The sequence below is a fragment of the Amblyomma maculatum genome, chromosome 4 (assembly GCF_055883805.1).
Source record: "Amblyomma maculatum isolate TAMU_Amacu chromosome 4, ASM5588380v1, whole genome shotgun sequence".
Lineage (NCBI taxonomy): Eukaryota > Metazoa > Arthropoda > Arachnida > Ixodida > Ixodidae > Amblyomma > Amblyomma maculatum.
This window is the reverse complement of record NC_139347.1, coordinates 40,246,327-40,271,482: the sequence shown is the minus strand read 5'-3', so window position 1 is coordinate 40,271,482 and position 25,156 is coordinate 40,246,327. Positions and strand designations below refer to the sequence as shown.

Below are 25,156 nucleotides of genomic sequence, written 5' to 3'. Positions count from 1 at the left end.
CTGGCTGTCGATGGACTTACCGTTGAGCGATCACCCGCAGCAGGCAGGAACGACGAGAGCGGAATAGGGCAATCGTTCGGCGAGCGCCCGTGGCTGTATGCGGGCAACTGTTTCCCACTTGAAAGGCTCCGCTCCCCATTCGCACGATGTGCATCTGGCGCCCTGGCCCGTCTCGCACAACGGTCACTCAATCCGTTTACCACAAAGCGCAGGTTCACTCACCCTGCCTATATCCAAAAGTGCTCACCGGGCGTTGCAGATGGACCCAACCGTAAAGGCTGTATTGCTTCGGGTACAGTACATGTGTAGCAGAGTGTTAAAGCTCACTAACCGTATCCTCTGTTTCTAAACTTATTTAGTATGTCGTCCATATTATAAGAAAGACAGAGTGGTTAAAACTGAAAGCAGTGCAAAGTCCCAACAAGTGGTAACTAAGACGGACACATCACGCTGATACTAGTGCTACCGGGTCACGTAGCAAAACGTAGCGAAGAACGTAGCGAAAAGCTACGTTCTTTCTTGCACTTTCGCACTGAAGGTTCTTCAGTCGCAGATATGGAGGTACACCGCAAGATTGGACGAGCTGCAGGGATTATCGTTTGTAATGAACGCATGTGATCGCGGCGAAGAACGCGCAATTAAATCTGGCACGATGCCCGCTAGGGCACACTTCGATGGCTTTATAGGTCTGAGGTATTTGTAAAACAAAGCGAACGCCACCTATGCAGGAACGTTGCAACGTATGTTGTGTATGCTTTCACGTTTATTTAGCGCACTGCCTCTAGGTTTCAAGCCTAGGTTTCAAGTCTTCAATGTAGCGCGGCCGATAGCCACGTCTTACCTACGTGACGCTGCCCTTATAAAAATGGGAACATCCTTTGAGTTCAAAGTGAACTCAAAAAAGTCAGAAGGAAGCAACTTCCTCTGAACTGAGAATTGGCTACTGATTTTGAATTCACAGTGAATTAAATTTCTCTGACCATCCTGTGAATTTCCTGTGAATTTCCTTTGAGCTCCCAGTGAACAGACCGTTGTCAGTTTGAGTTGAGTTCACAGGCAGTGGCCAATTATTGGTTCAAAGGAAGTTCGAAGGAATGATGACTATGGGATATTTGGTGGATGTTCGAAGGAAGTATGTTCAGACTGAAACATTTGTTTGTATGAGCTTATATTTATTTGAATAGATGTACTTCCTCTGTTTAGGCCTTGTAATTAGGCCTGCTTTCGAAGACCCTGCGACAAAAAATCGGATCACTGCCCACAATCCCAGTGCAAACATGCGCATCTGCCGGTGACCACCTTGGCCAGTACTCCATTGAGCAAGCAGGTGTAGGCTGTAAAAAAAAAAAAAAAAAAAAAAAAAAAAAAAAAAAAAAAAAAAAAAACATTAGAAGCATGACTGCAATGAACAAGCTAGAGTCCATCCAGCCTTCCTTAGCTTTTGTAAATTAAATATACGGAGCACAGACAGTGTGAGCGCCATGCAGGCACCACACATTATGCATTAAGGCAAGCATTATGGCCCTGACCATCACTGAAAAGTCAGCTGTTTGGACAATATTTCAGAATGCTCTTGCATCACATGCACAGGCTATGAGCTCGAGGACTTACAGATAACAGCATCCAATTTTGGGCAGTCCAGTGCCTTCTTTGGAGCTTCTTCCTTGCGGGCATTGCAGACACGGCCATAGAGTGAGCTTTCTTCCAGTTCTTCGGGTGAGAACACAACCCGCACCAAGTTACACGCAAACTTTGTCGCTGATTTACCATAATATTGCTGCCAATGTGCACCTGCAAGAACAAAAAGCAAACATTAGTACTATGACCAGTATTGTAACATACAACAATATTCCTTGACTTGCAATAAGAAAATGAAGGGGCTTTACAAACAACAAAAAAATTAGACCAGCTTCAGAACATTCAAAGAAACCCCAAAACGCATAATTAAGGTCATTTGTTTGCAAGTAAAAATACACATTCAAGAAGCCGTACTTTAACATGTACAACAATGAAGGCATACGAAAACTATTGGATGTTTTTGACACCTTCCCGAGCGGTGTTTTGATCTAATTTTGAATGATGCCAAACATCTTTAACATTTTTATTAGCGTAACCTGACAATTCTGTACTATGTATTTAAGGTAACTAGCCAAAAAGAGGGCACATAATGCCCCGCAAAGGATTGAGCACTAATAGTGCATTGCTATAGCAGAAGAAAAAACAAGAAATAAGATTTTTAATGACCTAATTTATGCTTGCATTTCAACAATAAAAAAAAAACAGATTTTAAGTCAGAAAATAAAGGGATTTACTCATCATTAACATTGCAAAGGCCATTAAAAGCCAGTTTAGACAGAGCACAGTGCCCACATTGTCACCTCCTGTTTAAAAATACTAACATCCTTTTCGTACATCAGAAGCTCAACCAATTAAAAAAACTGCCAATGAAGGTTTAGTAAAAGCATGCACTCCCTGCTCTGTATGTGCTACTTTGAGGCAACATTTAGTTTCCAGCTTGCACAGGTAGCTTTCATAATTTAACCCCTCAAGAGCTTTGGACAAACAGCTCGTCCTTGTAAAGCTGCCCTCAAGCCATTTTGGACGAGTGTAGCTTGTCCTAGCAGGATAGATCCTCACCCTGAGAGTTTTAGGTGAGTACAGCGCTCCTCTGTGGCTTAGGTCATGCGCCATTTGACAGATGGCACCACTGACCCGTTGACTGCTTTTTGTTCTACCGCTTGAAAGCCTTTTAAGCAGCCTTAATGAGAAAAATAGTGCCTGGTACAGGCAACGCATGCACTGTTGGCCCGTCATCGCAGGAAAGAAGCTTTTCTTCGTTGCCATCCTCGCCATCCGAAGATGGCTCAGACACCAATTTTTGCATTGTTATGGGAAGCGAAGACGACAGTGATGACATGAGTAGTTCTTCCGACGAAGATGATGACAGCTCAGACGATACTATTGCAAGTTCTGTGTCAGTGGATGAAAATTGACAACATTCCGATGAAACCCCCTGGGCTTCCATTCTTGGTCGTCCCTTGTAAAACATTTCCAGTTACCTCGCTATATGTTACTCGACTAGATTGCTGCTTACTGGCGGGCAGTTGATTTTTCACGTAATGAGCAATAAACTTCACTGCGCTCATTTGACTTAGTTTCTGGTTCAAATATTTTTGTCTCTGATAGTGTAATAAAAGTAGAAACCAGCAGTAAAAATAAAAACTAAAGGGACACTTAAGCTCCGCCTTTAAGGGTATGATGCGACCAGTGTAGGCTACCACCCAACATATAAAGCCCTGCTTTAACCAAGCTGTATCAACATGTCTGCGTAGCCTAGGTGTAGCAAGCCTGACTCAGCATTGAAGAGCACTGGAATGTTGATTCGTATTTCACCTTCCCACCTCAAATGAACGACCAGAGTTAGCAGCTCCTCCTAACATTTGGATATCATGTGGTCTCGTTAAGCCACACAAATCATCGAAGAATGTGTGTTCGGCCATGCCACTTGCCAGCGCCATGCTCTTGGTGTTTCACTCACAATACAGACAACAAATTTTCATGTAATGGGGCCTTTAACGATATCGTAATTTTAAGCAGTTTTAGTTAGAAATCTCGAAATAATAGTGCTCAAGGGGTTAAAGTGAAATTGAACTATTGTTGGATCAGCTTAAGAAGCCACAACTCCTTCTCAAAGGAGACCCTCCTGGCAATACCATGGTGGTTAATTGCCTTTGACTTGCCAGAGTGACATTGCAGGTGGCTGTCAGGTGCAAGTGGATTATCTGCACATTAGCTTGAATACCATGATGACTGGCCCAAGTCGCTAAAATGACTGATTAGAGGAGCACCAGCTGCATCATTCGAGTTGTAGTGCAAAAAGATGGCCTTCCGAGATCGATAACCTAAGAAATTGCTGAATATTAAACAAGCTAATGGAAATCTCTTTTCTGATGAAAAGGGCTTTGCTATAGCCCAAGCGAAGTATGCTCAACAGGAAGCGTAAACAAAAGTAACCTTGCACTTCCGATCACTACAGCTTTCACAAAAACTCTTTCAAATCAAAGTACACACGAATGAAGTAACAGTCACTAAAATGAAAGGAAGCAGTTAGGATTTTTTTTCATGGTTGCTTTGACGAATTTAAGAAAATAGCACTGTCTGTCTTTTGTCGTTTCTATTAAATTGTCATTCATTTAAAATATCATTATACTACTAATTATGCAGTCTGTGAGCCCAGCCTCATAAAGAGCATCCCGGCCACGGCAGCCGCTTTTCAGTGGAGACGAAACGCGAGGTGCCCGTGTGCTCTGTGTTGTCGGTGCACGTTAAAGAACCCCAGGTGGTCGAAATTTCCAGAGCCTTGCACTACAGTATCTCTCATAGCCTGAGTCGCTTTGGACATTAAACCCTAAGAGCCAACCAATCATAAAGAGCATTGATTCTTGCCTATCTCTGAATTCAGTGACTGCTGACTTCATTCACATGGATAATGAGCTCGTTTCCCTATCCCTGCACACTTCTCAATGGAAGTGCATGACTTGTGGCAGTGCTATCATAAAGCTAGAACCAAGTTCTTGTGTGACCCTTAAAAAAGTTTCATCGAGAAAGGCAGTAATGAGGACAACCATGCAGACACTAAACTAAAGCAACTAACCTGAGCCTCGGTTGGCGGCACAACTGCTTGTGTTGTACATGTAGCATTATTAATGGATTCCGTCAGCTGATTGACCAGCTCAGCAACATCTGAAAAAAAAAAAAGAAAAAAAAACATACTATTTCATCACTAGCAGCAGCAGCCCATGTAACATTCACCACAGGAGAAAAGCCTTTTCTTTGCCCTTGACTGCATGACCAACCCCTTTGTCACCAAATGCGCCATTCAAAATTTAGCTGCTAGACACTGGCATCACTCACGCACTCAAGGCGCCCTATCAGCGGTACATAATCTAGGGGATGCTGATAGCAATTGATGAAGCCAATGCTCACATCCCACTTCTGATCTCTTTGTTCGCTGTGGAAATGCCTGGACTGAATTAACTGCGGAGGACGTTGTAACTACAGTGCAACTGACGGGAGCTGCTATTGCTTAGAATGAATTCATGGGTGCGGATGATGATGCCGAGATAGCTGTGAGCACTTTAACAGAAGTTAGTCAGATCACATCCCTGAAACAGTTTGTCGGTAGCAAGGGCCTTGAAGAGGTCAGCATGCAATATACATGTATGGCGGCAGCAATACGCCATACATTTGGACAAAGGCTGACACTCGGATGTGTAGCTGATACTCGATAGCCCATGCTTCACCTATCTCGTGTCTGTCTTTCGTGACGACATTTGCTAACATGGTGTAGTGACCGAGTTAAGTTAGGCAGATTGCTGAGCCAGGTGCCGAGCTTGCACAAGCATAAATTTCCTGTTGTGAAAAAAAAACAAAAAAAAAAACACCACCTAAGTGACCAAAATGGCACAGGAAAATGAAGCGCATGCCATAAGGACTCCAAGGTCCAAGACAGGACGAGGCCACATATGATAATTTCATACAAATTTAGATTTTTTGCTGTCCCTCCTGCGCTCATTCTAGATGCACCTCATCATTTGCAGGAGACTCTGAGGTTAAAATCTGAGGGAATCAAGGGTTCCATTCAGATACGCCGTCCACAGTAATGCAAGAGCACCACAGACCTGCCGCAGCCATCTGGCTACAACTTATACCCCGTGAATGTGTTTGAACCTAATGCAGCTCTCCGGGTTCACTGGAGCGTTGTTGTCACCGACCACTCCAGAACAGAAAGGAACCCGATCCCGTGCCTGTTTTTAGGCCTCGGCTTGAGCAGCACAAACCAGCACAGGTGCTCACCTTGAGTGGCATTTGTTTACCATGCATTTTCATGCAGCGATCACATACGACAACAGGCTCAATCTCAGATGCATGCCGATCTCAAGCAATGACATGCGACACGCAAGTCACTGTAACACAAACAAAGCATGCTTGCAGAGCAGGAGTGGCAGCAGTTCATCTGCTATGTGCACTGCAAGCGTGGTGGTTGGTGGCATCATGCAGCAGCGCCACGGTGTAGCTGAGCACTACTGTACACCTACAATGTGTTGCAAAGACAACTACAGGAAGAACACAGATCCTAATCCTCAGTGTAGGGGGAACCTTATTGCAGCAACATAATCTTACTGGTGCTTTTACTAGGACGTGCTACACACCAAGAGGTCTTATTCATTTAAGAGTTAGCACTTGAATTTGTTATGCTTTACGTAGCATCTGGTGACACAGCAAATAATTTCAGTCTCATAGCAATGGAGATTAGCATTCCAATGGCTTCAGAAAAAAGCGATCACATACCAAGCATCTGACGTGCTTCATCTCTTGCGGCCTTATATTTCTTCATTCTTCTTTTTGCAGACTCCACTTCATCCTCAAGCTCCAGGACTCTCTTTTTTGCATCTGTTGGCTAAGACATTTTGTCACAGCTGCAGTTTTCCTGCAAAACGACATGTGGCAAGGTCTATTCACTAAATTGTATTTGCACTCAAATGCATCATACAAAAATTATTCAGTATAACGCATTGTGCAGATATCTGGTTCCACACATGAGATTAGCAAAATAGTGACCAAATGAAGACCACTGACAAGAGAAACGTAGCATGGACACTGTTTAGGGTTCAAAGCAACACTTCTTAAGGAGGAACATTAGCTTTTGAGCAAACCTTGGCACATAAAAGGACACATTAATGTTTAACTGCGAGCTGACACCATCCAGCATCACTACTGCTCAAGTGGGCAGAATGCCCACTCGAGTAATAGTGGACAAAACAAAGGATGCATTTCCAGAAAAACAGTTTGAGCTCCCACACATACCGTAAAACATAGCCACTCTGCTTTATGGTAGGTTCATGGTGTTTTATGTCCCAAAGCGACTTAAGCTATAGCTATGAGGGATGCCGTAGTGGTGGGCTCACCTGGGGTTTTTTTTATGTGCAAATGACATCATACAGTACACAGTCAACTTGCATTTCACCTCCACTGAAATGCGGCCATGATTGCTGGGATTGTACCCATGTACAGTCGTGAGCTTAATGAAAGGGAGCACGCGATCCTGTGGCAGACAACCTTGTCCTGAACTAGCGGCAAAGCGCAACGGCAGCATTGAAAATGAAGTGGAGAGAGCGGTGCTCTTCCACCTGTTGGCCGTACCCCATGCACTGGGAGCAACTTTTAGATCGGCAGCTAAAAATCATTGCAGCATTATGCTTTGAAGTAGGATGGACAGTTGGGCGAGTTGGTACAATTGCATAGTCGGTGGAACAGCGCGAAAAGACGAAACACACTCTCTTCTTGTGTGCTTCGTCTTTTCGTGCTGTTCCACCCACTAAGCATTATGCTGTTGGTAACTGATATCACTGCTTGCCTTGCTACGTTCTGACCTAGCGACCCAGCGTAGTCTGGTAACTCAGGCAAAAGCGGCAACCCAGGCCACTGCGGTCTTGGAATGGCGACTCCATGCACTGCAACCCCCCCCCCACACACACACACACATTCTTTTGTTTTCCCTTTTTTTTCTTTTTGAAGCAAAGTTTTCTCTCTCTGCGCGAAATCTGGAGAATGGCTGGTAGCGAAGAAAGGAAGCATGTTTGATGCTTCAATAAAAAGAAACAAAGAAATGAACATGAAAATAAATGAATGCGACAAAACGTTGGGCGCTTTTATCTGCTTACATTTCAGTCGCCTGCAGCTGTGAAAGCGTCCGTTTCGCTGCTACACTACCAGTTGTCTCGGAACGAGCACCCTGGGCATCTTTAAAACTTGTTCTAAATCAGCTTCAGTAATCAAGGAGCTGCCATTCTCTATGCCGCACCGTACCGAGACAACGGTGAGAACAGAATCCTTTTTTTTTTTTTTTTTTTTTTTTTTTTTTTTTTTTTACGGAGCCCAAATTGGAAGCCTATTCCTGTTATCACGAAACACCGAGAAATGCCATTTGCTGTGTAAACAGGGAGAATCAGGTCTACGTAACGACAGCAGGCGCGTTTATTCTACTTCTTATTTCCGCAAATTCTATTCATTAGGCTTTTTTTTTATTATTTCACGTAATTCCCGGAATCAACTGTCTGTCTACCCCGTGCACCATGTGCACTACTGTCACCTGCCGGTTAACACAATGCGGTCGTAATGCGGGCATGTAAACGACTTCGCGACACGACTCACTGCGAGTAGCAAAGGAAGGTGTTTTCACCGGTGAACATTATTACGAAAACGAAAAGAGACAAGAGACGTTTGACTACTTACCCACTCCGAGGCTGAACGCAGGAGAGTACGACCCCTCCTTCCATTGGACATGCAGTACTCCTTGGTTCAGAATAATCTCCCAGTATTTTGGATTATCGACCAGTTTCGCCTGCAGTACTTTTGATTGTAGGTTTTTTACGTACCACTTCTGAGCGGTCGCCCCTTTAACCAAGACGTGATCGGCCATTTGCACTACTCACGCTGTGAAAACACGACGAACATAACGAACGCGAACAATCAACTTCCTACAGTCATGAAATACATAGTGAAGTATGCCGCCGGCTGTTCTCACGAAAACGATAGCGCTAGGGTCTCAAGCGCCATTTCGAACGAATCAAAATTTTAAATACACTTTTGCAAATTTAACAAATTTTCAAAATAAAAACTATGACTAAAAAACAACCTTAAGAGTTTGTTTTTTTACTAATGATATGTGATGCGTAACAAACGCAAATAATTTAAGCAAATTATTGTCACTAGCAACAGCAGCGCTCTTTTTTTTGCAGCGGAATTCTTGTGGTGCGTGTCAATCTTCATTGGTTTTACTCAACGTGAGAACGTTGGTTTTACTGGCAGAACTTGGTAACCTCGGCTGCGTGGGCTTCTTGTGCACGATGGCACCGATTAATTGCTGGGGTCTTTAAACTGCGACAGGAGGTAAACGAGCTCGACTTTCGTGAATAGTGTGTCATCCGGCACTAGGCACATCGTGAAGTGCATTTAACCGCAGGCTTTTGAAGCCGTTATCGATGGTGCTGCGATAGCCGCCTACCCGTCGCCTACCTGTCGCACGCACTGGAAATGCCACCACGGTAAAAGCGTACTTGCGCGACGTCAACGTCGCGCCGTACCGAGGTGCACTAAATCACGACGGAAGCAGGCCGCGCTTGCTAACAGCGTCGCTACGAGCCAAGCGTTGCCAGGCTGCAGTGCCGACCCAAATACTGAAGAACCCTGCCAGCCCTACGCCGAGCTTCGTTGCGTACCGTGTCAGAGTGCTGAAGCAGCGGTCACAGATGTAGACGCCGTCTCGCGCATGCATCGCCATCGAAGCAGCGGGCTGCGAAAGCGATGAATTTGAACCACCTGGCATTCTTTAACATGTATGAAAATTCTTGAATGTGTTATATTTTATGTAAAAAAAAAAAAAAAAAAAAATTCAGAGGGGCAAGACATAGACCAAGTAATGCCACACACACAAAAATAAGCACAAGAAATGCATGAAATGAAGTTATCTTTACACTTAAGGACAAAGGGAGGAAGGGGTGAATATTCTTGGTCCTTGTGTGGTGACTAAGAAGAAACTCGCGCTAAAAATAAGATATAGCCCATGAAAAAAAAAAATATAGCATGGATTAAAAAAAAATGAAAAAAAAAATGATGTTTACTTGCACAGCAAAGAAACGAATGCGATTGCGTATATTTTGATAAATGTATGATTGGTTTATTCTAAAAAGTTCAGAAGTTAAAAAAGTGCAAGGGATACTCATGAAAGAAAAAAACGAGAAGTAGAGCTGAAAAGAATGAGCTTCGTATGTTTTCACTTAAGAACAAAAAAAGAAGATTATGATGCATAAAAAGTAAAGGGAACTTACTTCCTCTTTACTTGAGGACAAACGAAGGAAGGTCATTATTGGTATTGCCAAAGAGAGCCAGTTTAAAAATGAGCTTCCTTCTGTGAAAAGAAAGGAAAGTCTCAACAAGGTGAGTTCAAAGGAAACTTCCTTTAGTCAAAAGAAAGGAAAAGTCTATAGGAAGGCAGTTCAGGAAGCAGAAAGGAAAAACAAAGGAAGTAAAAAGGCAAATTCCATTTTCATAAGGGTGTGACGTCACATCCCACGTGACACTAGGGTGAGAGCTGGGCTACCAACTCAAGCGGTCGACAGGAGCTGCCAACTTGGGTCTCTCGTTTCACATGGGACGGTTATGTCAGAGTCGGCCTGCTAGGACCCTGGCATTCATGTTACCCCTATAGGCCACTAAGGCACATTCATATGGGTTGGTTAAAGCGGGGCTTTATATGTGGGCTGAGGAAGAAGAAAAAGAGAAGAAGAACAACGCTCGGTCACCCGCAGCTAATGCTTTCGCTCAATATTTGGTTCAGCAGCGTTGAACCCTTGTAATTTTTTTGAAGACAATAAGACACCACCCCATTTCTTAGCGGAGTGATCTTGCCGATAGATTATAATAATCTTGACAAAGAAAAATGTCTTAATCCGTTACGTCTTGATGCAGCTAGGTTTCCGTGAGTGCAACAATATATCACTGTCAGCATTATTTACTTTCTTCCTTCCTTACGCACTTCCTTGCGCTTAGGGAGCAGGCTTCGGATGTTAGTAAATGATAAAGACAACTGTGGACCAGTGCCATATCCTCGGTTTCATACCCCGCAGGTAATACTAGTGCAAAATTTGTTACAACCTTTGAACGTAGTCCTTTCTGACATTCTTCCAACAAACGTACGTGGATCTTCGGTTCAAATTGTCTTTGATGACATTTTTCCCAATAACGCAAAACATTTATCACCTCGAATTTTGAATGGATTATTAGATCATTTACAAAGCCTTCCCATTAGCATAATCATAGAGACGGATGCCTCTCAATTTCATGAAAATGCAGGCGTTAAAATATACTGTCCGCTTCTAGTCTTGGCTTTTTCGGTTCGTATTCCGGATTTCACCCCAATTTTCCAGGCGGACTTGCTGGGGGTGGTGCTTGCTGTGCGCAAACTAGACCCACCATACTCAACAGTGGCTGTAATTACAGACTCTTATTTCTTTTGCTCGGAGCTTTCTTCGAAGATGGATTCGTCAATATTAAACATCTTTCTTTCCTTGCTCCCCTTACATTTGAACCTCAGGCATATAGTGTGGGCACCAGGCCACAGTAATGTGACAGTCAATGAGGTTGCTGATATAGACTATAGCTAGAGTCTCTCAATGGCCCCGTGTTGCCTTTCCTCCCGGCAACAGCGTACATAGCAGCAGCGCGATCTCGTAGGCGCTCCTTATTAAGCACGCAGACTGGATCTATTTTAACATCGGATGACTACCTGCATCTCAAGTATTCCTTAAGTAGGAAACCATGTCAATCAAGGCAGACTGAAGTCTCTCTAACCAGGTTGCGCTGCCGTATACCGCCTCTAAATTTTCTATATGCACAGGTCTGGTTTGGCGCTTACTCCCGTCTGTGCATGCTGGGGGGGACAATAGAACATTTCTTGCTATTCTGCCGCCATTTTACCATGATCATCATCATGGTAAAATACCGTTTCTCCAAATACCGTTTTCTCGAGAAAACGGTAATTGGAGAAACCGTTGCAACAGCTGGGACTTAATTTGAGCAGCTGGATTTTATTATCGTTCGGTGCCACCATGCTTGGGTACAGCCACAGGTCTGTTTTTAACGCCATTCAAAACTTTTAATAGAATAAAAACGTCTGCCTTGCTAATATGATTTGAATATTTTAATCTGTAAATACAAATCTCAGTGTTCTCCTACTGCGTGCGTTATTAATTATCCTTTTTATTTTTGTTTTGCATATTTTACTTTTCTTCTCAATTCCCTAGCACTCATTTTTTTTTGCGATGTAATTATCCATCTCAAAATCAATTATCTCTGCACTCCAATTCTTGGCCGACCCTCCTGTGTGGGTATGTGCCATCAAATTAGAGAAGAACAACAAAAACAAGTGGGCAATGCCGGAATGTCCATGGTTTTTCTAGCTATCTAGTGGATAGGACAACAGAGTCCATCGCGCTGTCGTAAATGTATGCTTTTTTTTTTTTTTTTATCGATGTGGAGTTTATCAGCCACCAGTTTGCCTTCCGCTGCATTTTGGTGAACTCGAGCAGTTATTTATTTTTATTTATTTTTTTTTACTTTCGTGGTAGACCGAGAGAAAGTCTCTCGAACAGAATGATTCGAGCATTTAATATTTTGCACGGATGTAAGAATTCTATGTTTATCTTTAAAAAGCGTGAATTTTGCGATAATAGGTCTTTAATTGTCATCGTCGAGCTTTCCCAGCTGACGCACCCGTTCAGACTGACCATCCGTAAGAGTAATGCCCATCTTTTTGGAGCAAAAGTTAATTTTTTTTTTTGCTCAAAATCTTCCCAGTTTTCATTCTCCTTCTATTATGTCTTTAATTCAGGACTGGTATTGCACGGATTACGGACACATCACGTTCAGAGTGCTACCGGGTCACACATGTCCGCACATGCCACATGTCGTGCCTATGGTTGTCTACATAACACTTCGTCCTCGAACCCAAAGAGCAAGCTCGAGCGACGAAGCCTGTTCTCAGCGTCATCGCATCTTGCTGTAACTTCTAGTTTTACAGCGATTTCATGCAAAGCACGGTCAAATGCGCTGACGTCGGAATGATTAAATAATTTTATTTTGACCTCTAGTGTGGCAACTCTGTCGGTGAGTTGCGTTATAGTCACATTTGTGGCCCTCTGTTTTTCTTCAACGCCCTTCAGCTCATTCAGTATAGCTATACTTGATCAGACACAATCCTGCGCACTGTTTTTAACACCGATCAAAGCAACTCCCCTTGGGTTGTTTGCTCAGGAGGAGGGCCAAGGTCAGGCTCAACATCAGCTGCAAGTAGGAGCATACAGGATAGAAAGGACGAACATCTATACACTGGCAATAGCAACCGCTTTACTTTGGCACGGAGGTATGTTAGGCACGACACCACAAGCAGAGAGTAATCGGCACTCTTAGGACAAGTAGCAGCATTCATGTAACCAACCTGCACGATTCGGACAGGTAAGCAATGCATGCCAGACGCGGCGCCGCGTCCAAACCTAGCGGCCGCTCCGTTCTGTTATATCCCGGGCTGGCTGTGATGTGGATCGTTGTCGGAGAAGTACAGGACCGTACAAAAAATATGCCAACACGCGAATAAGTGGTGGCGTTCTTAAAAGTTCCATTGCGCTTGATCCGGCCATTGTAGCTCGCTATGCCGAGAAACATCACTTTCAGGACCACCTGCACCTGCTCTATTGGTTCGATAAGCGGGCCCATTGGACGCAATGGTATATATATATAAAAAAAATAACTTTACTCGCGTGTTTGCACATATTTTAGGCGGCCTTGTACATAAGCTGCCAGATGAAGCGGTCAGTGGCACCAAGTTCAGTGAAGACAGCGATAACTGGTTTGGTTTATGAGGTTTAACGTCCCGAAACGATTCGGGCTATGACAGACGCCGTAGTGGAGAGTTCCGGAAAATTTTGACTACCTGGCTTTCTTTAACGTGTGATGTGCGATATCAGTGCACGTTAAAGCCTGAGTCGCTTTGCGATGTTGGGAAGTGTGCAATGGAACGATGCCATAGAGGAAAGCGTTCTGCAAGATAAGTAAGCGATGCGTGCCTTGCGCTGTGCCGTGCCCCCTTTCATTAAACCTATTAATTATTTTTCCATACCTCTCTTCTCTTAAGTTCGACCCTTTCCGTTCGACTTCCATTGCTGCTCCATAAGTGAGCATCACAAAGACACAGCTGCTACATGGTTTCCTCTCGAGTGATATTGGCAGACTATCATTCATGATATGAGAGTACCTGCCAATTGCATCCCACCACAATCTTATTTTTCTAGTTCGTTCTTTACGCACTACTATAGTAAACTGGCCTGCAGGCAGGCTCGGCAGCCACGTGCTGCCTCCTTGATGCCAATTAATATTTGCCCCCAAACATCACCGCCCATCCGACGCAGGCGCTGCCCGAGTCCGAGGTGGTGCTGCTGCGCGTGGCGCAGCGCGACCGCCGCTACAACGGTGGACAGCTGCTGTTCGGGCCCGACCGTTTCCTGTACGTGACCACGGGGGACGATGCCAGCAACGCGAGCCACCGCTTCGACCTGTGAGATCTCCCTTCCTGTTGTCCCTCTCTCGAGTGACTGGAATATCTCGCGCTTAATCCAGGGCATTTCATTCGGACGGGATGAGTCGACCGATGGCCTTTTTACCTAGGGGTATAGGTCACCGTCCCCGCCCTCGAGCACGTTTTGGCGCCAGCTGTTACAAAGAGAGAAACGTTCATTTTTCCAGCTCAAGTTCAAGCCCGCTTAGTTCGTTCAACGGACAATGTCTATAGTGGCAGGAGCGGTTCAGGGGCATTAGGAAAAGGTCACGTAGAGGATGGGAATCGAAAAGACCTGTTTGTCAGTACCGACCGCCCAGCATGCGGCAGAAAGGGCATGTACTCCCGAACACTTTGATAGCACATGGTAAACAGTCTGCGCTGTCCTGTGCAGAAACTAAGCGGGTCCACTCGTCTCAGGCGCCCCAAGTTCTGCGCTTTCTGCATACGTCATCAGGAGGTTTTTCAAAAGTTCACATGCCACATCCTGTGTGACAGTAACGTCCGGGAATCCAAGCGGTGGCGTGCCGCTGAATGCTCTTAACAGACAGGGCCGACCGCCTTTTGAGCCAATATGCAAGGTGCGTGGCAAAAAACAACAAAGAAAACTCTTTAAGTGGTTTATTAACTAATTAAGTAGGACATAGCTTAGCAATTTTCTAAGTCGAATATTGTGTGCTATCTGTCTCATTGAGCGATATATGTTAAACACTGACTGAATCGCGAACTCGAACATCCCTGGCATGAGCATGTGATTTAAATAGTCACTGTAATCGTGTCACCACCACGATAAGGTGACATGAAATCAAAATCAAACCAGTGGAGGTGGAACACGTGAAACAGACAGCAAGGTAGAGTAAGGTTACCCATGTGCATTCAAAGAAGGTGTACGTCATCGGCTTCGTGATAGTGTAGCACAAAGCAGTGACGAAGCTTCAGGTTCGTGAGAACGTTTTGAGATGGTTTCGACGACACACATGAACCGCAAAACATCGATGAAAAGAAATTACCTGCAGAGTTATTGTCTTTCATACCTAAACGTTTCACTCTCATACACACAGACTTTCGAGGTACCTCCTTATGCCTCTACCATTTCATCCATTTTACGTATTGTTAACTATTGCAAATATGTAGTGGGGAATGAGCTAGATGCCGTTTCTCCTTTCACCGTTCGTGTGTCCGGAGTTGTGTGTACAGACCGGAGTTGTGTGTCGAAGTGACCATAGCGCTTGCAGACATGTGTTGCTCAATAAACTGCCACCTAGCTCTCATGCATGTTCCCAACAAAATTGCGCTGAAAACAAGGTACTCAGTCCTTCGGCTTTTTTTTTTTTGTTCTGTAATTTGACACTTTCGCCTATGTTTGTCACCGAACCTTGATGTCTCTATTGATTCCATACTTTTGCACAGGCTGAATCACGGGGACACACGCACGTGCTGTATATTGTCTAGTCGTCCTTTGGCTTGCAAGGTATCAGCACGTACTGCTATATGACCAATCTGGCAATCGCACCTTTGCATGGGGTTCATCGATATCCTGGTCGTGCTTGATGCGCCGCACGCGCGCACAACGAGCTCTTCTTGTGAGTGAGAAGTGAAAGCATTACTGTGTTATCGGAAGCTTGGAACTGCGGAAAAGCGCTTAACGTGCAAATACAGAAGAACTTAAGCTGTAGTGATGGCCTGCATAGAACACGGAAACAGTGCGACACGTGTCTCCCGCTATTCATCAAGCCGCCACGGCAGAAAAGTGTTCGGACAAAGTACCCGGACAAGTAGGAAGAACAGGAGTGAGCAGACAGGCATATAATCTAAACTGCTTCATTTAATGTCATTAGAAAGCGATGACCATGGTTTCACGCTGCGTTAAAACTTACACGACAGTTCAGAGACTATGGCACGAGAATAAAACAGTCACTACGCGCAGAGGGACTCGGTCAGTCATACGCAACTCTTGCCAGTGGTGCATTGTAGAAGCGGCAGACCGTGCCCTCCACGGCGTTGAAGTCCACCGATGCTTACGAATGACGGCGAGCATGCATCAATGGGGATAGCGCTAAGAGTCCATTTATATAACATGCAAACAAATTTATGCGGCCGCGTTCATCTGCTTTCTGTCCGGATGACCGTATGTAGAGAACTTGATTAGAGAGCAACCTACGAATATGAGCCCACAATAAATGTAGCACAGTAGTATCAGCTCTGTTGATAAGAGATACGAGAAGCGAACCATATTTGGCAGTGAATGCAGATTTCTTTTTTTTTTTTACACTGGCAACACATAAAACGAATCGTATTATTAGGACATAACGGAAAAGAAGAAAAAAAATGGGGGCAGAAAAAGAACAGAGGCTAGTAGTAACAATGAGGATACTATTGCATGGTGCTTATATAGTTTATATTCAGCAAAGACGTTGTCGATAGTTATTTCGGTGTGCAATACGCAAAAAGTGGTAAACGCAGAGCAAATATGCCGCAAAGAGGAAGAGGAAGGGTGGAAGGAGAGAGGGGAACTAGAAGAGAGCTCTGGGGGAAATAGGGATCAGCCGAGTTGGATAGCGGGCGGTTTCACCAGCTTAAATTGCGTGTTCATCGCGCGGGCTCTCGAGGGGGAGAACGACTTCGGGCTGGACGCGGTTCTCGTTCGGTGCCGCTTTTTGGGAACCCTGGCCTTGGATCGGGGCTCCAGGGTTCCCTTCATTTCCTTCACGGCTTCGGCGGGACTCATGGATTGACACGGGCCCAGTGCCGTTTCCTGGTGGAACGCAGTGGCTTGACGTGGCAGCCATTCGATAACATGGGCCGAGAGGAACAGAACGGCAGCGGTGATCACCAAAAGTAAATCTTCCCGCCCAGACGCCCGAAGAATACGTGACCCCGACGCGAACATGCCACCCAGCCGGGCGCAGGCGTAATAGAGGCAGGAGCCCGAGCCGCGGATTGCAGACGGGAAAGTCTCAGCAGCGCACAGCGCTGTTATGATCACGCCCACGCCCGTCACGCCTTTGGCTAAGATCAGCAGGGGTATGCCGAACTCCTCGGGCACGCCGGTAGCCAGTATGAGGGCCAAGAGACAGCAGCTGATGCCTCCCAATGTGAAGACCGTGGCGGCGATGTTCACTCTGCTAATTCTATCTACTATAGCCAGGTACAACGCGTGGAACACGCCGTCGGTGGCGAGAGACGACCACCGCATCCAGGGCTTCTTATGCGCCGCAGACGTCAGGAGCACCACGTAGTACGCACCCGTGGCATTGAAGGACGTCACCAACACGACAATGCCGCGACGCAGCACGGCGCTGGTGAGAAGCTTCCTAACTTGGCCTGGCTCAGTGCCCATCGTCGCCTTGGCATACTCGAACTCTTGGCTTCTCAGCCGTTCCATGAAGGCCGACGCGATTTCCTCGGGAAAGCCGTTCGTCCTCGCCACAGCGTGTACCACAACTTCGGCAAGGTTCAGGTCGTGGCGAGCGATAAGCCAGCGCGGCGATTCGCGGATGAACACGCAGCCCAGAGGGAGGAACAGCGTCGGCACAACCATGAGGAGCTGCAGCACGATCCAGTTGAGCCGCACCTCGTGGAGGAATGCGAAGCAGGCATCTCCCAGCCAAAGGCCAGCGATGATGCTGAAGCTCAGGTGCACAGCCCGATGCCGGTCGGTCGACACTTCGGCTACCAGGACGCAGCCCATGACAACCAGCGTGGCCGAACAGCCAGATATAAGAAAGCGGGTACTCAGGTATATGAAGTACGTGTTGGCGAAACAGCCCCCGAACGCTGCTAGCATGAGCACAGAGGTCGCCCCCAGGATGGTGTGCCTACGGCCGATGATATCCGTGACGGGGCCGCCAACGAACAGGAAGCCCAAGGAGCCAGCCATGTAGACGGCAATGCCCACTGCGAGGAGCCACCGCCTTTGGCAAACCAGGTCCCAGCTGCTCACGATGGTGGTGTGAGCGACTTCGGCGTCGTAGTCCCACTGGTCGCAGTCAACGACAGTGGTGTCGTTAGGATCATCGGGTCTCGCGCGGACGGTGCACTGACTGTGTCGTCCGTCGTCTCCTAAGGGGATGGCAAGGCTCTTCCAGGTTTCGTCAGAGACGTTGGCGTCCGCCGGTTTCTTGCACCAGTGGTCCAGCTCACTGGAGATGAGCGGGAAGGCGAGCGTATGCGCGTGCATAACCCAGGAGTTGAGTACGGCAAAGAAGAGCACGCCTCTCTGAAAGTTGCCGTACCCGAACACTTCGGCACAGTCGAAGGCCTCGCTCGTTTCTTCCACGTTCGCTCCGAAGAAGTTGTCCATGTTGGCGATGTGCACAGACCGTGCCTTGCTTCGTGCTGCTCGGTTGCTGCAAGGCCGTGGCGTGGTCTGCTTTTCTCACAGCTTCCTCGCTGAGCAGTTTGACGCAGGCCGCTGATCGTTGGTCTCCTTCTTCTTCTTCTTCTTCCTCCTCTTCGCATTGCTCGCGGTAGCACGCTCGCTTGCTTGAAGAAAGCGCGAGACTCTGATAGGCCGTTCATTTTCATTCTAACAAGATAGCTTCTAAAGCGATCGTCCTAGGATTTGATGGTGGCGGCGGAACGACATTGTAACCGGAGGGATACATGGCGTCTGAAACAGGTGTTTCACTTGACACTTTTCGTAATACTGTCGTGCCTCGTTAATACGCACATTTCTTTTTCTTCTCTACCGAAATTGTCCTTAAAACGAGTCGAGAATCTCAAGGAATATATTCAGAAAAACTCCTGTGATCATGGTCAGTACAGCTCAAATCGAAGAAAAGTCTAGCAGGCATCTAGAAACACAACATCCCGGTCATCAATATATAGGTAAGTTTTAAATAGTTTGGTGCAACGTTATGGGGGGGGTCTGCTATTATACGATGCTATTGATGACATCTCATTGGTAATTATGCTAACGTCTACTACAACTGTTCACATACAAAAAAAAAAGAAAAATCTGGAGCGATATCAACTATCTGGATAAATGTAAAAAAAAGAAAACATGAACTGATTCAAGGAGCTATACTGAGTGGAACGAGACGGCTCAATTAAATACATTACACCAGTCATTGCCAAATTAGTTAGGAGTGAGGATAAGGTTATCACTCAAAATGGAGAAGCAGCACATGACAGCAGAGTGGAAAGAATTTTAAAATGAAAAATTATGAACTGCAAAAAGGTGAAACAAATGTCCCTATAATTGCACTGACCGCAAGAACAGACGAAGTTCTATTTAGGCTAAATAATATAATTGGTCCACGCAGTAAAGAAATGTTTGTAAAAGCACCGTAGAAACAGCCACACCTTATAAGAAAATTCCGGACAACTGGTGCATTAGGTGAAATTAAAAACTGGGTGGCAGTTAAGCTCCTCCCTTAAAGGTATGACAAGAAGGGGGGTGGGGATTCGCACAGGTGGGGGGGGGGGCGAATCCCCCCCCCCCCCCCCCTGTCCTTGCCGCTTGCTTCCCTACTGGTCAGTTATGGGACCTTAACGCTGGCCCTTAGCTGGGCATTAACACGCATTAACACTGTCCCGTTGACGTCACAGTCCCGCCGCATATGTAAACGTCCGAAGGATCGTAGAGATAATTCCTATTTCTATGTTGCACGCTATAGGCTTGAAATTGAGACGAAAAAATTGACCTTACTACTAGTGGAAAAATGTTCGATATACATCAGTGCGGTCTGTGCACGTGGATATAGTACAGCAAGGCGGACATTTTGTGCGTAACAGAGCTCAGTAATTAAACACTTAATTAACTGAAATTAAGAAATGAACTTCATTATTTTGATTTTAGGATCCATGTTTATATTAAGAAAATGAAGGCCGTCAACAGAAAAGCTGAATTCAATTTTTTAGTTTTCTTTACCGGCAATGCAGTGCGAAATATTCAATGTCAAAAATAAGCATGTTTAGCTCGTAAAGCTTACTTCCCGCAATGCACATTTTTATAATGGCGTCGATTTGTCTGTTGCCGTAAAAACAGTGAGCGTTATTTCCACCACAATATCACGCCTAGCGGCGCATGTTTAAAATGTGCATTGTGGGAAGCCAGCTCTACGAGCGAAAATATGTGTCAGTAAAACAAGCTTTTGGGCGAGTTGGTAGCTTACATTCGACATAGCCGCAGCGAAAAAAACACTATCACAGAAGGAAGACACGTACACAAGGACCAACGCTGCACTCACAACTGGTTTATTTTCGAGAAGAACGCGAAATATATTGCTTAGTACGCGCATGCGCGCAACAGGTATAACGAGAGAGATGGATAGAAAAGAGAAAAAATATATATATATATAAAAATAAAAAAACACATGTGCCAATGCCAAACGAAAACGAAGCTTGCACAGGAGAATACATTTCATCTGGCGCAGAAAAGCTCGTATTCAGACTTGTGCAAAACGATAGAAGCCACACTTATACAGTTGCGCCCCTTTTTTCTTATATAATACGACTCTAGCAGCTCACGTGCTGTTTGATTACTGCTTTTGCATAGAATCTTTGCACTATCGAAAAGCGGCTTACAATGCATGCATGTCCTGCAGTGCTCAACCAGGTGCACATTCTCATTATTCTTTAAATTTAGGGCATGCTCCCTTAGCCGGTCGTTGACACAACGCCCAGTTTGGCCGACATAGGCTTTTCCACACGAGAGCGGGATCTCGTAAACCACTCCAGAATTACAGTGCACGTATGGCCTGGCATGCTTTTTCTCGCAGTCATTTCTTCTGGTTTCAGTGCCCAAGATACGAGGGCATAAGCGGGCCAGCTTCACCGGAGCTGAGAATACCAGAGGCACCCCGAACCTGCTCGCAACTTTCTTCAGATTGTGCGACACTTTATGCAAGTAGGGGGCAACTTCCGGTCGCATGGCCCTTTTGTCCTCTCTTGGCTTCAGGTTCGTAGTGCGGGTGTTGATCTTCTTGAGGAGGGTTTCGGAAACAGCTGCCACGACCGACGAAGGGTAGCCTGACGCCACAAATCTTGCCAATCGGTTATCAAAGCTGGCCTGCATCTCATGTTCGCACGATTTCTCTAGCGCTGATTCTAGGCACAAATTCACAATACTTCTTTTTATTATCTTTGAATGGGCCGAATCATAGGGCAGGAGTTGCTTCATCACACGGGGGGCGTATGCCCAGCACAGATGGTCACCGCGAAACTTAATCCGGACATCTAAAAACTGCAGTTCATTCTTAACAGGTGTTTCATATGTGAACGTCAGTCCCTTCCCATGCTTTTTAAAAGCATCTAAAATTCTATTAACTATAGCGCTAAAGTGTAAAGGGCTCCGCTTGTCCAAAAGGATTAAAAAATCATCAACGTATCTGTACACTTTCGTGACTTCGTCCGGGTTAAAAACAGAGGCTAAAATCTGGTCAATGCTAGCTAAAAAAATATCGCTTAAAATGGGCGCTACACATGACCCATGCATTGGGTCATGTGTAGGAAAATATGTGTATTTTTGAATTTAAATATATGGAACTGCGTTGCCGGTGTTAAAAATTTAAAAGCTGGACAAAGCTAGCTTTCCTCTTGACAGCCTTCGCTTTCTTAATATAATTCTGGCCACTGAAACAAAGAATAAAAAGTTCATTAGTTATTTTTGGTGATTAATTCATCGATTACCAAACTCTATCACGTACAGTCGTGAGCAAAAGTGGTATACAACATGCAGCTTCATTTCAACGTCATCTAGCAACAGCTATGCGGGATCAAGAGAATTGTGATGGTGCTCCATTTCATCGTCATGCAAGGGGCTGTCGATGCCCCTGTCGCTGTGACTGGATAGCGTTTAGAGGCAGTTTTCCCGCTTCTAAAGAGTTAAACACACACACACACACACACACACACACACACACACACACACACACACACACACACACACACACACACACACACACACACACACACACACACACACACACACACACACACACACACACACACACACACACACACACACACACACACACACACACACACACACACACACACACACACACACACACACACACACACACACACACACACACACACACACACACACACACACACACACACACACACACACACACACACACACACACACACACACACACACACACACACACACACACACACACACACACACACACACACACACACACACACACACACACACACACACACACACACACACACACACACACACACACACACACACACACACACACACACACACACACACACACACACACACACACACACACACACACACACACACACACACACACACACACACACACACACACACACACACACACACACACACACACACACACACACACACACACACACACACACACACACACACACACACACACACACACACACACACACACACACACACACACACACACACACACACACACACACACACACACACACACACACACACACACACACACACACACACACACACACACACACACACACACACACACACACACACACACACACACACACACACACACACACACACACACACACACACACACACACACACACACACACACACACACACACACACACACACACACACACACACACACACACACACACACACACACACACACACACACACACACACACACACACACACACACACACACACACACACACACACACACACACACACACACACACACACACACACACACACACACACACACACACACACACACACACACACACACACACACACACACACACACACACACACACACACACACACACACACACACACACACACACACACACACACACACACACACACACACACACACACACACACACACACACACACACACACACACACACACACACACACACACACACACACACACACACACACACACACACACACACACACACACACACACACACACACACACACACACACACACACACACACACACACACACACACACACACACACACACACACACACACACACACACACACACACACACACACACACACACACACACACACACACACACACACACACACACACACACACACACACACACACACACACACACACACACACACACACACACACACACACACACACACACACACACACACACACACACACACACACGCGCGCACGCACGCACACACGCACACACGCACGCACGCACGCACGCACGCACGCACGCACGCACGCACGCACGCACACACACACACACACACACACACACGCACGCACGCACGCACGCACGCACGCACAACACACAACACACAACACACACACACACACCTTATGTTTGCGACAAGAAAGATGCAAAATTTCCATGAAACAAAAAAAATCACCGATAGGCGTAGTACACTGTCAGTGAAGCTGCAGTTGTGTACCCAGCTGTGCACATAGCGTGTCAAATGTTTAACAATTAATGATTCCTGTATGCGCATACTGGCCAGCGCGAGATTCTGCGACTGTGGTCGAGTGACCGCTGCAGCCTTTTCGCAGTGCATGGCTCCGAAAGGGGGGACCCTTGACAGCGGGTTTAAATATCCTTGTCTCGGGCCCATATGATAGTTGTTATCCAAAAAAACAGCGCAAACAAACGGGGACGACAGGAAGAAACAACAGGAACAGCGCCTGTTCCTGTTGTTTCTTCCTGTCGTCCCCGTTTGTTTGCGCTGTTTTTTTGGATGATGTATCACCAACTCGCCCGCTTAACTATCCTGTTGGATAGTTGTTAGTTTTGTCATTTTTCTTTTCAACGAATTATTTTTGTAACAGGTATTCGTGGATGTCCGCTAATTATTAAGTGCCCTGCCGCGGTGGTGCAGTAGTTAAGATGCCTGATTATACTGTGCTGAAGTACCCTGGTTCGAACCCGACCGCCCGCGGCTGCTTTTCGATGGAGACGAAATGAAATGGCTTCCGTGTGCTGTGCGTTGTCAGTGCACGTTAAAGAACCCCAGGTGGTCAAAATTTCCGGAGTCCTCCACTACGGCGTCTCTCATAGCTTGGGTCGCTTTGGGACATTAAACCATACGAACCAAAGCAAACAAAACCTAAGAAATCAGCAAAAAGAGACAGCGACCGAGTTCTCTGAGGCAAAGCAGAGGTGCTCGGTTTCCTGCGCTGGTACGAATCCCACTCGCTGATGAAGCCTTTTTTATAGTGTACTTGTCATCTTAAAGGTAAGGAACCCCACTTTTCCAGGTGTTATATTTCCTTCAGTCGCTTTATGGGAGAAATTTGCGCTGTAATTTGGATTGGCGGGACGTCTGCATGACGAGCGAAGCTGCCCTCGAAATCGCCCTGAGAGTTAAATCGCACTGAAATCGCACTGAGAGTGAAATCGCGCTGAGAGTTAAACACCCGGGGAAATATTTTGGAGCGGTGAACTTCTCCTGCGACAAAAAGCTTCGGTTGATATAACGTAGGCCCATATTTTTCGGATAAAAGCCGCTCTTACCCGATCGCGCATGCCGAACAGATCTCAATAACATCGCGTTAAACCCGCTGTCTCACCCTGCAATACGCCTTTAGAGAACGAGTGCTCTCAAACCTGAGGGCCTAAAAGAGGGTTGCAAAATGAAAATTAACAGTGGTTTAATAAAATAGCTTAATTACCTCCTTCACACAACAAGGTATCGAAATATTTATTATCCTTATGTTCATGCTTGCATATATTCTTTAATTTGTGATTGCATAATTTCTTTATATCAGTATAGTCTCCCCGGTTAACGGAATGAATTAATCGCCCTAAAACTGCCCCACGTTTACATATATTGAATTTGTCGTGGTCAATTAGTAGACACGATAAAGCCATGCCGCTATCGAAATTACACTACAGAGTATAAGACAAAAAACTGGGATGTCTTATCTGTGAGGTGCGAATGGCGATTGTTTCGCGTTATCAGCTACAGCGAGTTGCACTTAAGTTCCCATATTATCGCTACGTTAAGCTTTCAGAA

The 25,156-nt window shown here is 45.8% G+C and overlaps 2 protein-coding genes across 2 annotated transcripts; both read right to left on the bottom strand.

Moving 5' to 3' along the window:
• Positions 1–857: 857 nt before the first annotated feature.
• Positions 858–8,536, bottom strand: LOC146190797 (uncharacterized). The gene is made up of 5 exons (XM_084601176.1): positions 8,296–8,536; positions 6,352–6,490; positions 4,655–4,743; positions 1,612–1,791; positions 858–1,334 (listed from the first exon to the last, which is right to left on the bottom strand). Exons 3-5 carry the CDS (start codon positions 4,692–4,694, stop codon positions 1,252–1,254), a joined length of 303 nt encoding a protein of 100 aa, XP_084457302.1. The 5' UTR covers positions 4,695–4,743; positions 6,352–6,490; positions 8,296–8,536; the 3' UTR covers positions 858–1,251.
• Positions 8,537–16,712: 8,176 nt separating this feature from the next.
• On the bottom strand, positions 16,713–18,473 carry LOC146190796 (solute carrier family 22 member 11-like). The gene has a single exon (XM_084600238.1). It carries the CDS (start codon positions 18,471–18,473, stop codon positions 16,713–16,715), a length of 1,761 nt encoding a protein of 586 aa, XP_084456364.1.
• Between the last annotated feature and the right edge of the window lie 6,683 nt (positions 18,474–25,156).

What these genes read in the sequence shown, in the direction of transcription:
- LOC146190797 (XM_084601176.1), bottom strand. Translation starts at nt 4,694, where the DNA reads ATGTACAACACAAGCAGTTGTGCCGCCAACCGAGGCTCAG. An exon ending in TGCCGCCAACCGAGGCTCAG is followed by an intron (nt 1,792 to 4,654) that starts GTTAGTTGCTTT and finishes TTGTTCTTGCAG; the next exon opens with GTGCACATTGGCAGCAATAT. An exon ending in AAAATTGGATGCTGTTATCT is followed by an intron (nt 1,335 to 1,611) that starts GTAAGTCCTCGA and finishes TTTTTTTTACAG; the next exon opens with CCTACACCTGCTTGCTCAAT.
- LOC146190796 (XM_084600238.1), bottom strand. Translation starts at nt 18,473, where the DNA reads ATGGACAACTTCTTCGGAGCGAACGTGGAAGAAACGAGCGAGGCCTTC.